Here is a 17,026-nt window from a genome sequence, read left to right on the forward strand (position 1 = left end):
GCATGCTCCTCCAAGCCACATACCTGGCAGGTGTAAACAACAGTCTGGCCGACAGACTGAGCAGAGTCATGCAACCGCACGAGTGGTCGCTCCATTCCGGAGTGGTGCGCAAGATCTTCCGAGAGTGGGGCACCCCCTCGGTGGACCTTTTCGCCTCTCAGACCAACCACAAGCTGCCTCTGTTCTGTTCCAGACTTCAGACACACGGCAGGCTAGCGTCGGATGCCTTTCTCCTTCATTGGGGGACCGGCCTCCTGTATGCTTATCCTCCCATACCTTTGGTGGGGAAGACCTTACTGAAGCTCAAGCAAGACCGCGGCACCATGATTCTGATCGCGCCCTTTTGGCCCCGTCAGATCTGGTTCCCTCTTCTTCTGGAGTTATCCTCCGAAGAACCGTGGAGATTGGAGTGTTTTCCGACTCTCATTTCGCAGAACGACAGAGCGTTGCTGCACCCCAACCTTCAGTCTCTGGCTCTCGCGGCCTGGATGTTGAGGGCGTAGACTTCGCTGCGTTGGGTCTGTCTGAGGGTGTCTCCCGTGTCTTGCTTGCCTCTAGGAAGGATTCCACTAAAAAGAGTTACTTTTTCAAGTGGAGGAGGTTTGTCGTTTGGTGTGAGAGCAAGGCCCTAGAACCTCGTTCTTGCCCTGCACAGAACCTGCTTGAATACCTTCTGCACTTATCAGAGTCTGGCCTCAAGACCAACTCAGTAAGGAATCACCTTAGTGCGATTATTGCTTACCATTATCGTGTGGAAGGTAAAGCCATCTCTGGAGAGCCTTTAGTCGTTTGATTCATGAGAGGCTTGCTTTTGTCAAAGCCCCCTATCAAGCCTCCTGCAGTGTCATGGGATCTCAACGTCATCCTCACCCAGCTGATGAAACCTCCTTTTGAGCCACTGAATACCTGCCATCTGAAGTACTTGACCTGGAAGGTCATTTTCTTGGTGGCAGTTACTTCAGCTCGTAGGGTCAGTGTGGTAGCTCATGCTCCGTATACCAAATTTCATCACAACAGAGTAGTGCTCCGCACCCACCCAAAGTTCCTGCCGAAGGTAGTGTCGGAGTTCCATCTTAACCAGTCAATTGTCTTGCCAACATTCTTTCCCAGACCGCATACCTGCCCTGCTGAACGTCAGTTGCACACATTGGACTGCAAGAGAGCATTGGCCTTCTACTTGGAGCGGACACAGCCCCACAGACAGTCCGCCCAATTGTTTGTTTCTTTCGACCCTAACAGGATAGGGGTCGCTGTCTGAAAACGCACCATCTCCAATTGGCTAGCAGATTGCATTTCCTTCACTTACGCCCAGGCTGGGCTGACTCTTGAGGGTCATGTCACGGCTCATAGTGTCAGAGCCATGGCAGCGTCGGTGGCTCACTTGAAGTCAGCCACTATTGAAGAGATTTGCAAGGCTGCGACGTGGTCATCTGTCCACACATTCACATCACATTACTGCCTCCAGCAGGACACCCGACGCGACAGTCGGTTCGGGCAGTCGGTGCTGCAGAATCTGTTTGGGGTGTAAATCCAACTCCACCCTCCAGGACCCGAATTTATTCTGGTCAGGCTGCACTCTCAGTTAATTGTTCTTCGTAGGTCAATTTCTGTTATGCCCTCGCCGTTGCGAGGTTCAATTGACCTTGGGTTCTTGTTTTGAGTGAGCCTGAGAGCTAGGGATACCCCAGTCGTGAGAACAAGCAGCCTGCTTGTCCTCGGAGAAAGTGAATGATACATACCTGTAGCAGGTGTTCTCCGAGGACAGCAGGCTGATTGTTCTCACCTACCCTCCCTCCTCCCCTTTGGAGTTGCGTTTGATCATTTTTGCTTGTCATTCAACTGAGCGGGAACGGTCACGCACGGGCGGGAAGACAGCCACGCATGCGCGGTGGGCGTGCCCTGCGTGCGGGATCGCCCGCGAAGTTTTGTTCCGGTTGGTGGGGGCTGCCGTGGACGTCAACCCAGTCGTGAGAACAATCAGCCTGCTGTCTTCGGAGAACACCTGCTACAGGTATGTATCATTCACTGTATGTTCAGGCACAGTAGGTATTTTTCTGTTCCTGAAAGTCTCACATTCTGAAATGTGTACCTGAGGCAATGGACAGTTAAGCAACTTGCCCAAGATCACAAAAAGCAGTGGTAAGAGAAACTGGATTTTGAATCATGTCTTTCTTGTTTTTTAGCCTTGTATTCTAACCAATTAGGTTTGTCTTCTACAAAATTATGTTGTAGTTAAGTCATTTTTGTTTCTTCACTGCAAAGAGCCTGTATCTCAGATGCCTAGCAATAGGACCCAGTGCTGTGGTAACTGGTTGACAGCTTTGCTAAGAGTTTTACAAAGATGACAGTCCTATAACACTTTGCTTCCTCAAACTGGTAATCTACCTCAAATTCACTTTTCATTTCATACCCAAAATATTATACTGCTATAAAAATGCTTAATCAGTTGAAGGTAGCCCATACTGGAATAAATTGATAATTATATCTATACTTTTGTGTTTTAGGGAGAATAATGTATGTGACATAAATCAAGTACATCATTTATTTGCTACAGGGACGAAAGAGGTAATTTAAATTAAAAAATATATATATATTGTTTTGGATAAACATAAAGTATTGATTTCAGTCTGCCAGCCCAGAAGGTTTGACAAGGTGAAATGCTGTCTAAGAGTATGTGGCTACAGTATAGCGCTTTACACCCCTTAAAGAAAAGAGAGCCTTTTAATTTTAGGTTTGGTTCAAAATTACCACTTCTGTGTTCTGTGGATAGCCTGTAAACTTCCTGTACTTTTCACTTCTCTCCTTTCTGTACACCCCACCCCCCAAAAAATCTTATTGAAGTTTAAAGGTGGGTTCAGCTGAAGAAAGCATAAGCTTTCTTTTTCTTTAAATTTGTTATCAGTTTTATAAACAAATTATGACAATATTACATCACAATAAAGAATAAACTAGACCATGTAACAATACAAATCTTAATATCAATATACAGATAGTAGTCCACCAAAATTGAGGAGAAATAGAAATAGACGGAAGATAAAAAGAAAAAATAGGAAATTAAAGATGAACCCTGAAGATGACCCTGCAATATCACTTGCTGCAATATTACAACACATCTACAAGGATAGCATAGGACGAAAGTTGCCTCCAGCTGCAGAACTTGAGGCTGTAACAACAAACATTGCCGCCTCCTCTTCTGGGTTGCTCGTGAGAGACATCTGGAAATATCCGAACTTTGCAATTCATAAATAAAATGTCCTTAAATAAGAACATGAGCCATTTCTTATCTGAATCTAATGCCATTTGAACCAATAAGGTTGCCAGAACCTCAGTAGCCGACTGCTGTAGGAAATCTGTTAAATCTAAGCTGTCCACAGACAGAGTATGGTGGATGGGGAATTCCTTTTTTTTTTTTTTTTTTTTTTATAGTAGGAATGCTGGATGGGACATTCCTTTTTTTTTTTTTAATAGTAGGAATGCTGGATGGGACATTCCTTTTTTTTTTTTTTAATAGTAGGAAGATAATAAGGGCCTCTCTTACTAAACTGAGCTAGCGATTCCCAACACAGCAATATTGACAAAACCCATTCACTTTGAATGGGCTTTGTTGGCATTGTCACACGGGAAACGCTAGTGCTGTTTGGTAAAAGAGGCCCTAAATCTTTGAGATTGGGGGATGAGAGGATTCGGGAACCTTTTAATTCTTCAAGAAGATCTCTTAAACACATCAGAAGCTGATGTTGAAAATATTTTAAGAAAATTGATCACACTCAAATTTTGGCGTCTGACCTCATTTTCCAAGGTCTCCATTTTCCTGCAAATACATACACAGTCCTTAATCCAAATTTCACCTTTACCTTCCCAAGCCTGAAGTTTAGTTACAATAGTCTGTCTTAGTCTCCAAATTTACAACTCGAGTCTTCATGGTTTGCGATTCAGAAATTTGAGGAACAGTGTGTAGCTAAAGTCTGTATCTGAGTCTCAAGAGACAGCCGCAGAGCTAAAATAGTCTCCCAAATAGATTCTAAATTAAAGACTTTTGGTCTCTGCAGCAGGGAGAGTTCAGTCCTAGACACCTCCCTCCAGGAGCAGCCAGGTACCTGTGGTTCCGGGAGAGATCACCTCCTTCAAATGAGCCTCCTCAAGCCAAGCAGCCTCTTTCCTTGCCGATCCATTCTCGGCTGTCCCCTGCGTCACAGACATTGCAGGTTCTTCCAGATCCACATGTCCCTGTCGCAGTCTATCTCCACCTACTGACTTGATGCCCTCAACTGAGCGCGTTGGAGGATGTGGCTGTGTCGACAGATTCCGCTGCTCTGGAGACAAGCTGGCAACTTCGAGGAAGGCAGGACTTCCCTCTGTCTCGGGGGCCCTCTCCAGCTGAAGACAACCTGGAGTTCCGATGCCCAGGCCTTGCTGTGCTAATGCGTACATGTCTAGGAATTACTATACTCTATGTGGGACGCCACCTGAAAAACCCAGATTTTTGATTTTCTTTTCACCATAAAGGTCTCATGCAGTAACTCAACAGGCAGCCATTTTGCTTAGACCGAAAGCATAAGTGTTTTTTTTTTTTTTTTTTTGGGGGGGGGGGGTTTCTTGATGCATAGCAGGCCTGTTTTAAATGAATGAACTATTTAATTTCTTTATGGAGTTCATTATGTACTATTTACTAGTGCTTACCTGTGGGGATCATTTCAACCTTGTTTTCTTAATGGAAAGTGGCATATGTAAGAACTGAACATGTTATGTGCTGGTTGGCGAGAGGGCCTTCCTTTGATCTTGTGCAAGACAACTTTTATGCTGTGAGAGAGATTATTAAAAGAACTGTATGTAAGCAAATGTTTATCTTAAAAAAAATTTTCTAGGAAACAAATTCCTCCTATGTTGTATGGTGAAACTAATCTGTAAGAAAGCACGTTGCATAAAAAAACGGACAAGCAGTGTTAAGCTAAATCTAATGTTCTAGTATGCTCCTTTTGCCTTAATTTAAGTGATATGTGCAGAGTAGCTATTGAATTTGTGTTAAGATCACTACCTTCCTCATAATCACTTCACTCACTTCTGTATGTTACTGTTAACCTAGGGAAAAGTAGAATGCTGGGATCCCAGAACACGGAATCGTGTTGGAATGTTGGACTGCGCATTAGGTAGCATCATAGCAGATGCAGAGTAAGTGGCAGCAGTACTGAACTCTAAACATGCTGTGTGTGAATCCTCAAAATTTCTGTCATAGCATCCATTTTTAATGCCTTTGTGGAGGAGGAGGATACATTTCATGCTGGTTTAAAATGGGAACCAAATAACTCGACTTTAATGTCAGATTATTAAGAGTTTAAAAAAAGTTATGTCAGGGGAGAGCTTTAGAAATAATCTTCTGGATATTATATATAGTGCCTGGATTTACGCACCAAAATTTGGGCACGTTCCTGAGAGGTGCACATAAATTAATTGGCCGTTGAGCAAATTAACTTCAGTAAATGAGTGCTAACAACCAATTATTGAAGCTAATTGGTAACCATTCAAATGTGCACACACATCTGGCTGTACGCTAACTTTACTAGCACATAACTCAAAAGGAGGTGTGTCTATGGTTGTTTTGGGGCCGTTCATTAAAGTTTCACATAGTTACAGTATACTGCCTCGGCACGTCTATCTTGGGCACCATCGTTTACACCAGATTTCAGCAGGCATAAGTCTGGTGACCAAAGTTAGGCGTGGGAGTTGGTGCTAGAGCTATTCTATCAAGGGTGTGTGCACCTTGATAGAATAGCACTTGGTGCTTATTTTTTCAGGTGCCAAATTTTGAGCGTCATTTATAAAATTCCTCCTACCCCCCCCCCCCCCCCCCCAAAAAAAAAATGTATTTTGGATTTCAGCAAAGCCTTTGATGTGTTTCCATATGGGTGATATTTATAATCAAGCAACCTCTTGGTATGGAATCTAATGTAGCTGACTGGGTTAGGACTGAAACTAGTTGGGTGGGAGAAGACACAAAGGTGTGACAAATGGAGGGCATTCTGAAGAGTTGGGTGTTTCCAGTGCTGTTTTGCAGGGGTTGGTTCTCAGTTGGTTTTATTCATCATTTTTTGTAAGAAATACTGTGAATGGGCCTCAGTTGGTTTTAGTCATCATTTTTTTGTAAGAAATACTGTGGATGGGCTCAGGGAAGGTGCGTCTTTTTGCAGGTAATAACATGTCCATTCTGAAATTTTATGGTGTTGAATTTTATCAACTTTAAAATTCTTATGATAGTAGCATGAATATGAAACATAGAAACATGATGACAAGGGCCAAATGGCCTATCCAGTCTGCCATTCCTCAGTAACCACTAACTCCTCCATTTCCTAAGGGATCTCATGTGCCTGTTCCATGTTTTCTTAAATTCTGACACTGTCCTTGTCTCCACGACCTTCACCGGGAGGCCATTCCACACATCCACTACAGTTTCTGTGAAAGTATTTTCTTAGATTTCCTCCTAAGCCTGTTTCCTCTTAACCTCATCCTATGCCCTCTCCTTTCAGAGTTTTTCTTCATTTGAAAAAAGGCTCACCCCCTGTACATTATTTCCACTGAGGTATTTAAATATCTTTATCATATCCCCTCTTTTCCGCCTCTCTTCCAGTATATACATGTTGAGGTTCATAAGCCTGTCCCTATATGTTTTATGACCGCTTACCAGTTTTGTAGATGCCTTCTGGACCAACTCCATCCTGTTTATATCTTTTCATAGATGTGGTCTCCAGAATTGCATGCAGTACTCTAAATGGGGCCTCACCAAAGACTTGTACAAGGGCACTATCGCCTTTTTTTTTTTTTTCCTGCTGGTCATCCCGCATCCTTCTGGCTTTGACCGTCACCTTTTCTACTTGTTTGGGCACCTTAAGGTCATCGGACACAATCACCCCCAAGTCCCACTCTTCTTTCGTCACAGAAGCACTTCACTCCCTATATTATACTGTTCCCTTGGATTCTCTAATTGCTCTCATACCTCACACTAATGTTGTTTGCTTTTGTCTGACCTAGAATGTAAACCGCACTGAACCCTGGAAAGGGGATATTGGCAGTATACAAGAATTGATTTGATTCTTGTAACCCAAGTGCATGATCCTGCATTTCTTAGCATTAAGTGTTAGTTGCCAATTATTGGACCGGTCTTCAAGCTTTGCTAGATCTTCCCTCATGCCATCCACACCCTCCAGGGTGTCCACCCTATTACAGAGTTTGGTATCATCTGCAAAGAGACAAACCTTACCAGACAGCCCTTCTGCAATATCACTCACAAAGATGTTAAAAAGAGCCAGCCTGAGGACCAATCCCTGTTGTACTCCACAGATAACATCCTTTTCCTCAGAGCAAGCTCCATTTAACAGTATGGACCTTGAAGAGGTACATTTAAAATAGGATTGGGCAATTAATGCATTAAAATTTTTAACACTGGCCAGGAATATATTTTTAACACTGACCCGCCCTGCCATATTTACCTCAATAGATTTCTCTTCACAGAGTATCAAGCTGCGGTAGTGTCACAAAATGCCTAGCCACCTGCCTGGGGTTACCCTACAGTCTCTTAGGAGGGTCTATCCCCAGCACAGCTCGGGTCCTCCTGCATCTTCTGCTTGTGCTCTACAGTAGTACCCTCCTCCCACTGACTGGATCACAACTGCCTCTGGGTGGGTCTCCCGCTCTCAAATTATCCCCAGTGATTTCTAGGTTACTGGAGCCATACTCCCAGTGGTCCCACAGTTCCCAGAAAGCATGCACAGACCCAGCATACAAACCACCAGGATTCTTTATTAGTCCAGGCAAAGAGGCAACAAACTGAAACTGTTTATTGTCAGAACTTGAACAGTGGACAAAAAATGTGTAATCAGCAAACAATAACAGGTTACTGAAAATAGATCAATTAGAAAACTAGCTAAACATTTGTATACTGTCTAAATAGTACATGGGAAGATCAGGACATGTAATTGTTCACTGAGCCTTAGCAAAGAGATCCTGCTTTCTTTTCTTCCTAGCTAAGTCTGGAGCAAAATCCAGTATTACTGGGTAATTTCAAATTCCAGGCCAATCAGAGCTCAGAACAAGAATATTCAAAAAAAAGCTGGTTACATCAGTACAGGCATTTCCTTTATCTGCGTTAACTAGAGAAGGGAAAGGTCAGTTCTTTGTAATAGCTTACATAATATGCACCACATGCTGGCCAAACTAGAGAAATGCACTTCAAGAATCAATAAAGGCAATTCTTTAGGCTTAAAACACACTGTTCTGTGAGGCAGTGATTGCTACATGCTGCTGACCTGAATGCCTTGCCTCTGCCGTGAACCTCCTCTCCTCTGATATAACGTCTTATTTTGCCGCCGAATGCTGCAAAGACAAGGTTTCCGGAAAGCTGAATGCAGTGTGTGGGACTCGCTGTTGTTGCTGGAGTCATTGCTGCTGCTAGAGCCTGAGCCAGAGCCAGCTAAACTGATTCTCTGCCTGTCTTCAGGTTCACACATTCTCTGTTCAAATGCGGATGATATTCTACTATCCAAAAGATATAAGCCCTTCAAAATGCAGTAGTAAGTCGAATCACATTAGTTTGGCCCTTATAGGCTTTAACTGGCTTCCAATAGACATATCCAATACTAGGTTCTGTTTCATATTCATAAAATTCAATACACTGGTTTTCTGTACATCTTCCACATCTCATTCCCTACTCATCTCGACTAATGTGCTTCTCTTTCTCCATGTTTGGTCCACTAAAATGGAATTTACTTCCACCCTATTTGTAGAGTAGAAACAAGCAGTCCCATGTTTTAAGACACTGTTGAAGACTTACTTGTTCTCTCATGCATTTTGATGTTTGAGATTGTTGGCTTTGGACATTGGGTTTGTCCCCCCCAACTAATCTTTCTACACTATTACTAATCTTTCTTCTATCTTCTTTTAATATTTTTTTAGTACCTCTGTTTTCAAATTCTTTTAATGTGCTAATATTTAATCTTTTTTAAGCTTTCAATTCTTTTGAAATAAAAAAAATAAAGTTTAAACATTTTTTCATTTCCTTTCTATTTTATACAGACAAAAAAAAGCAACACTGGGCTTTCAAGACTGAGACAACAGGAGTGATTTATTGATAAGTGACCCGACACGGGCCATGTTTCGGCGTGAAACAACGCCTGCCTCAGGGGTCAGGGTTAGGTTGTAAGTGGTTTGTAATGTGTACCTGTCCAATATCTCCAAAGAAAGACGGGTAAAATCTTTAAGACCAAGCTCACTGTCTCAAAGGACAGCTACGATGTAGAGTTTAAAAACTCCTGTAGTAATCTTGTCTTTTTGTAAAAGCAAAATATATATTTTGCTTTTACAAAAAGACAAGATTGCTACAGGAGACAGGTGAGCTTGGTCTTAAAGATTTTACCTGTCTGTCTTTGGAGATACTGGACAGATACACATTACAAACCACGTACAACCTAACCCTGACCCCTGAGGCAGGCGTTGTTTCACGCCGAAACATGGCCCGTGCCGGGTCACTTATCAATAAATCACTCCTGTTGTCTCAGTCTTAAAGGCCCAGTGTTGCTTTTTTTTTGTCTGTATACTTTCTATGTGTGCTGTTTACCCTCTCTGTTCGGTCTTTCTATTTTATAGCCAATTACAGTGGGGGAAATAAGTATTTGATCCCTTGCTGATTTTGTAAGTTTGCCCACTGACAAAGACATGAGCAGCCCATAATTGAAGGGTAGGTTATTGGTAACAGTGAGAGATAGCACATCACAAATTAAATCCGGAAAATCACATTGTGGAAAGTATATGAATTTATTTGCATTCTGCAGAGGGAAATAAGTATTTGATCCCCCACCAACCAGTAAGAGATCTGGCCCCTACAGACCAGGTAGATGCTCCAAATCAACTCGTTACCTGCATGACAGACAGCTGTCGGCAATGGTCACCTGTATGAAAGACACCTGTCCACAGACTCAGTGAATCAGTCAGACTCTAACCTCTACAAAATGGCCAAGAGCAAGGAGCTGTCTAAGGATGTCAGGGACAAGATCATACACCTGCACAAGGCTGGAATGGGCTACAAAACCATCAGTAAGACGCTGGGCGAGAAGGAGACAACTGTTGGTGCCATAGTAAGAAAATGGAAGAAGTACAAAATGACTGTCAATCGACAAAGATCTGGGGCTCCACGCAAAATCTCACCTCGTGGGGTATCCTTGATCATGAGGAAGGTTAGAAATCAGCCTACAACTACAAGGGGGGAACTTGTCAATGATCTCAAGGCAGCTGGGACCACTGTCACCACGAAAACCATTGGTAACACATTATGACATAACGGATTGCAATCCTGCAGTGCCCGCAAGGTCCCCCTGCTCCGGAAGGCACATGTGACGGCCCGTCTGAAGTTTGCCAGTGAACACCTGGATGATGCCGAGAGTGATTGGGAGAAGGTGCTGTGGTCAGATGAGACAAAAATTGAGCTCTTTGGCATGAACTCAACTCGCCGTGTTTGGAGGAAGAGAAATGCTGCCTATGACCCAAAGAACACCGTCCCCACTGTCAAGCATGGAGGTGGAAATGTTATGTTTTGGGGGTGTTTCTCTGCTAAGGGCACAGGACTACTTCACCGCATCAATGGGAGAATGGATGGGGCCATGTACCGTACAATTCTGAGTGACAACCTCCTTCCCTCCGCCAGGGCCTTAAAAATGGGTCGTGGCTGGGTCTTCCAGCACGACAATGACCCAAAACATACAGCCAAGGCAACAAAGGAGTGGCTCAGGAAGAAGCACATTAGGGTCATGGAGTGGCCTAGCCAGTCACCAGACCTTAATCCCATTGAAAACTTATGGAGGGAGCTGAAGCTGCGAGTTGCCAAGCGACAGCCCAGAACTCTTAATGATTTAGAGATGATCTGCAAAGAGGAGTGGACCAAAATTCCTCCTGACATGTGTGCAAACCTCATCATCAACTACAGAAGACGTCTAACCGCTGTGCTTGCCAACAAGGGTTTTGCCACCAAGTATTAGGTCTTGTTTGCCAGAGGGATTAAATACTTATTTCCCTCTGCAGAATGCAAATAAATTCATATACTTTCCACAATGTGATTTTCCGGATTTAATTTGTGATGTGCTATCTCTCACTGTTACCAATAACCTACCCTTCAATTATGGGCTGCTCATGTCTTTGTCAGTGGGCAAACTTACAAAATCAGCAAGGGATCAAATACTTATTTCCCCCACTGTATCTTATTGTATTTTAAATCGCTTTAAGTAACGTATTAACCAACTATGAAAGGCAGTATATTGAACGTTAAACTAAACTCAGAGGGCATTATATGAGCCTTTGAGACTTCCTTGTAAGGGGGGCATCATTCTTTCCCCCCCCCCCCCAAAAAAAAAAAAAAAAAAAAAAATCATCACTTTTGGTGAATGTTCCTTCCCCACTCTTGCGCAGAAAGTTTAAATATTCAAGTTTACAGTACCTTGAAAGTATTAATTTTCATGTTAGTATTACATTTTATTTGAAACGTTATTCTTTATTGCCCAAAATGCATGCTGTGATTAAGCACAATTGTGATTAAAAAAATTTTTTTGAACAGTAGATTTTTCTTCAAGAACAAGCAGGCTATTAATTCTCACAAATGGGTATTGCGGTGCCGTATTGCCCAGTCCAGAACTTATGGCAAGCTTTACAGAGCTTTATAGAGTGCGAGACATGCTCCACCACACATGCGCGGTTGCCTTCTTGCCCTCTGTGAGGGAGCGGTTACTGCAGTTGTTTTTCTACCGCGGTGAGGAGAGGTCACGTTTTTGCTTCACCCCCGTTCTGGAAGAGCTTCATTTTTGGTGCTTTGTCTTTTTTTTTTTTTTTTTTTCAAGTTGCCTTTATTTTCCATGACTTAGGCCATGTTTAGATCTTGTCTCCAGTCTGGTCTTTCCCTTGGCTTTCCTGGTGCTTTGCCCCTTTTTTCAGGCAACATCGCACCTTTTGATTTGGCCGAGGAAGTTTTTCCTTCCATGTCCATTAAAGTACCCAGTGGCTGCGCTGTACCCACTGCAATTGGACAATCTCTCTGGCAAAGACACCCATTCTTGGTGTCTTCAGTGTTTAGGGTCCGACCCTAGCCCTGCCAACTGTGTGTTCGTATGAAGAAAAGGACTCGTGTGTCCAGAGAGGCTAAACATGAGAATTTTTGGAGCCGGGTCCGAGTCTTCAGCGTCAGCATTGAGGTCGGTGCATCGACTTCGAAGACTGCATTGGTCCACACAGCTGCTTCAAGACCCAAAGACACTGGGCGCTGTCTTGATGCCGGCTGCTGGGTCGGGTTCTGGGGACCAGCCAGTGTCAGGCCTGACCTCGAGGCAACGTGAAGATTCAACCAAAGAGTCTTGACTCTGAGCTTTAGGTGAAGGCCAAGAAGCATTGGCATCAGTTGTCCTCGACACATGGTACCAGGAGATCTGAGACGTCAAGGGATTTGGCGCTAGGAAGATCACTCCCCCTCTGTCCAGGAGGTACCGATGCATCTGTCTTCAGGCAGCCATATCCTGACTCCCGTCTCAGCCCCATCAGTTTTGCAGCCTGTCTCAGAGCAGTCACCCCAGTGTTTCCCGGTGTTGACCCTCAATGAGCATATCTGGGCCTTGCTTCCTGAGCTGCCAGATGGCCTTCTTCAGCGATGTGCATCGGTATCAAGGGTGCTTGCACCTTCCCTACCTCCCGTTGTGGCCCCTGCTTAGCCCTCGGCCTGCGTTGCAGCCTCCTGCGCCGTTTGTGGCCCCAGTGTTGAGTGTATCCCAGGCTGGTATCCCCTCGACATCGGTGGAGGAAGCTTCGCTAGGGTTGAGGCAGGAGCCGACTCCTCGATGTTCCACTCAGGGACATGGTTCCTGTAAGTTGAGGCAGGCTTGGTCTCAGCCCTCCCATGAGGAGTTTGTCTGATACCGATGAGGACTGCTCATGGGAATCGGAGGAGGACCCAAGGTACTTTTCGGAGGATGAGTCCTATGGCATCCCCTCTAAACCCTCCCCTTCTCTGGAAAGGGAAATGGACTTGATATACCACCTTTGTGTGGCATTTTGCAACTACATTCAAAATGGTTTTACATATATACAGGTACTTATTTTGTACCTGGGGCAATGGAGGGTTAAGTGACTTGCCCACAGTCACAAGGAGCTGCAGTGGGAATCGAACCCAGTTCCCCAGGATAAAAGTCTGCTGCACTAACCACTAGGCTGCTACTCCACTCCAGGAGGAGTAGCCTAGTGAGAAAGTCCCCTCCGGAGAGCCTTTCATTTCACTCTTTTGTAAAGGAAATGACTGACCCTATTCCATTTCATTTGGAAGTGGAGGTCAAGCCCAGGGCTAAGATGCTCGAGGTCCTAGACTATGAGTCCCCCCTCCTAGGGAGGCTGTGACTGTCTTTTGAGTGGAAGTCCTCGATAGGAACTGGGAGTCCCCTATGCCAGTCCCTGTCCTGCCTAAGAAGATCGACATAATGTATCAGATCCATGGCAAGCCTGGTTTTGATAGGCCCCAGTTGCCACACAATTCCAAGATGGTAGAGTCTACTACACCACAACACATCTATGTGAGCGTAGATGACTTGGGCGTATAAATAAAAGAAGTATGCTTGCTGTCACGGATTTTGAAGTCTTCAGACATCCTGGAGATCAAACGCTCTCACCAGATTGAGAATCTTTTTCCGATGAGCTGAACTTGCGGCAGTATCCCTTTCAAGTGGTCTAGGGACGCCCCTGGGGGTAAATTGAAATCACTACCCAATAACACTACTCCCTGAATAAACCCACTAAGAGCATCCTGTAGAGTTTGAAAGAAAGGCCGTTGCCCTGCATTAGGGGTGTAAAGATTGAGCAAAGTCACACATCTACCCCACACCCATCCTTTAACAGCTAGACGTCTCCTCAGAGGATCCATTTAAAATGCCATCTTGGATAAATGGAATGCCCTTGTTAACATAAAGTACTAACTCTCTATTCCTCCCCCCTCGAAGGATCAAAATGGGCAATGCATTCACTATAAGCTCTATGGCCCAAGAGGTGCTGATCTTGCCCCCTAACTTGAGTTTTTTGGAGCATGATAATGTCCCATTTTAAGCGCTGCAGTTCACCAAAAAACTGTCATTTATCCCTTTTCACATTCCAGGATCTCACCTGAAATCCCAAGCCTGATCCAACTTGATCTCACACAGAGTAGGTGCTGCGCCCTCTACTTCAGCCCTGGGTAGAATCACCACACAAATATCCTGAACAACTTGCTAACAGCTCCAGTATCTCTCCACCTCCAGTATGCTTTTGAATCGCAAATTGCAACATCTGGAGCAATTCTCAAGGTCTTCTAGAACTGTTTGCAGTTCCTGCCACATTTTACTTTTCATTTGTAAATCCTTTTCCAGTGTGGTCAACAAGACATCAACACCCTCAAGCCTAACCTTTGCCTGCTGAGTACGATTGTCAATGTCACTCACCTCCAAGCACAACTCTGCTACTGCAGTTTTTATATCAGCACAGCAGCCAAAAATCTCAGATTTTAACTCCTTAAACAACGTTGCAACTTTGCTTTTAGACAGCTCACCATCACTAATCGCCATGTCATCGCACATCATCTCCTCTGACTTGGAGTCCACCACAGCCATTTTGCAGTGGGTCCCAGGCGCCCTTTAAAACCATATATTTGAATCGTTCGAGCTTCTTTCGTGTTGACATTCTTCCCCTGCACTCTCCACGGGGAAAAGGAATAATCAGCCTCCAGGGAAGCAGGTAATCACAACTAAGTACCCCAGCAGAGCTGTTTCTAGACATCCATCACCAAGCAGTGATGTCACTTCCTCTCATGCAATTAAAATTTTTAATTGTTGGCCACCCCTAATTTATAGCTGTTCCTATAGAAAATAAAAACGCTAGGAAAATGTATATTTATTTAAGGATGTCTAAAAAAAATTGATTAAGAAATTTTAACTTCCAGGATAGATGGTTTGCCATCCGTATCAGCACTGAAGTTTAATGGAGCTTTGCATATGGCTGTTGGAACTTCCACTGGACAGGTAACTTTGCTTCAAATATGCTATCTGTGCATTAAAAAATGAGTGGTTGTGTTTGACAATGAGTTTTTTATGTTTGTAAAAGTATAATAAAAGCAAAGTGAAAAAAATTTATTAATACTTAATATATTTGGCCCATTTAGAGGGTAATTTTTATAAAAGAGTGCTAGGCAGGGAAGGCACGTAGGAATGCATGTTGTGGGGAAGTTTAGAATTACCTGTTAATTTCCTTTACTTGAGTCCTACTGGACCAGTCCAGATGAGTGATATGTACATAAGATATAAGTTAGAATGGGCGGGAGGAAGCCACACCAGAGTTGCATACCCACACTGACACGCCAATGCACAAAAGTCTCCATAAAAACCCGTTGCTTTTAGATCCTCATTAAAAGTTAATGAGTTTGAAATAGTGAGCGATGCTGAAAGGAAATCTCTTGCAAATGAGCTGCTCGCAATTACAGAAAGCAGCTCTAAAGGGAAAGCGCCAGCACATGTGTAGAACAGCCATCCACTAAGCGTATTCGTAGAACAGTCACTCGCTAAGCATCAATGCTATGGACATGCCTCTACAGCATTCAGCTGCTACATACGGCTTTCATACACGCACATAAGCAATAAACCACCCAGGGCGTGAAAGTTTCTTTTTGTGGAGTTCCACAGCAACTTCCTTGACTCCTGAATTTGGTGCCATAAAGGACACATCAATAAAAAAAAAAAAATCTATCCCAAAATTTAGATGGACTTTGGCATTTACAAATATTTCAAATTGACAACTCACTTTTTCTTATCAGAAGATAGCCTGATTCTGTCAGAAAAAACCACCTAGAAGAAATGCAGAAATATTGCTATTGAAATACTATTCCTAAACTAAAGCCACCTGACATGACTTTCAACATGTTAAAATCTCCAGTTCCAGAACTGTTTTTTTTTTTTTAAAGCTTCAAATGTGATGATTAGCAATCATGATTAAAAATATTATGTGCCACCTCCTTCAGATGTGAATATTGTAGAAGGAAGATAAGTTGATTTGTTCTTTTGAGATACATTTTATAAGTACATAAGTAGTGCCATACTGGGAAAGACCAAAGGTCCATCTAGCCCAGCATCCTGTCACCGACAGTGGCCAATCCAGGTCAAGGGCACCTGGCACGCTCCCCAAACGTAAAAACATTCCAGACAAGTTATACCTAAAAATGCGGAATTTTTCCAAGTCCATTTAATAGCGGTCTATGGACTTGTCCTTTAGGAATCTATCTAACCCCTTTTTAAACTCCGTCAAGCTAACCGCCCGTACCACTCATTAAAGGTTTTTTGACCAGAATGTTCTGTGTATTCTCCGGTGATTTTTTTTTTTTTTTCATTCTTGATGACTATTTTTGAGGTTGCGTGAGATGATGGAAAGTGAAAAATCTCTGGTAGAAGATCTGGTTAAAAGGAAAAATTAGATTTGCTAGTCATGAACAAGGAGATCATGTGGCAAATTTAGCTAAGAGCAAATAAGGAAAACAGAGTAGTTTGGGTTGAGAAAATGTGTTGAGCATTATGAGGTGAGTAATTTGAGTTTCAAGTATTTGTTTTGTTTTATGATTTTATGTTATACGTTACCTTGTACTTTTCACGATTGTAAAAGTGAATTATAAATGACAATTAAAATAGTCAAGATTTGGAAATATGAGAGAAAGGAAGGCCTGAACACAGAGAAAACTAGATCACCATGAGGCATATTTTCAAAGCACTTAGCCTTCCAAAGTTCCATAGGTTTATATGGAACTTTGGAAGGCTAAGTGCTTTGAAAATGTGCCCCCATAGTGTAGAAAGGAAGCTCTCTAACGGGATGTCTCTCTAGCTAACCTTGGCAGGCCTCTTTCAATAGAAAGGAAGCTCTGTAACAGGATGTCACTAAATGAGGGTTAAAGGGGGTGGACTTGAGTAACCTGACTATAAAGTAAAGGAATATGCGAAAAGGGTAGTGA

At 43.3% G+C, this 17,026-nt stretch overlaps 1 protein-coding gene across 1 annotated transcript in view; it reads left to right on the forward strand.

Annotated features, from left to right (window-relative positions):
- NOL10 (nucleolar protein 10) overlaps positions 1-17,026 on the forward strand; it is a 189,614-nt gene that overhangs the window by 55,727 nt on the left and 116,861 nt on the right. Inside the window, 3 exon segments of the mRNA XM_030198866.1 lie at positions 2,505-2,565; positions 5,084-5,169; positions 14,978-15,056. Of these exon segments, the coding sequence (XP_030054726.1) occupies positions 2,505-2,565; positions 5,084-5,169; positions 14,978-15,056 (226 nt within the window).

Source organism: Microcaecilia unicolor, chromosome 3 (genome assembly GCF_901765095.1).
Source record: "Microcaecilia unicolor chromosome 3, aMicUni1.1, whole genome shotgun sequence".
Lineage (NCBI taxonomy): Eukaryota > Metazoa > Chordata > Amphibia > Gymnophiona > Siphonopidae > Microcaecilia > Microcaecilia unicolor.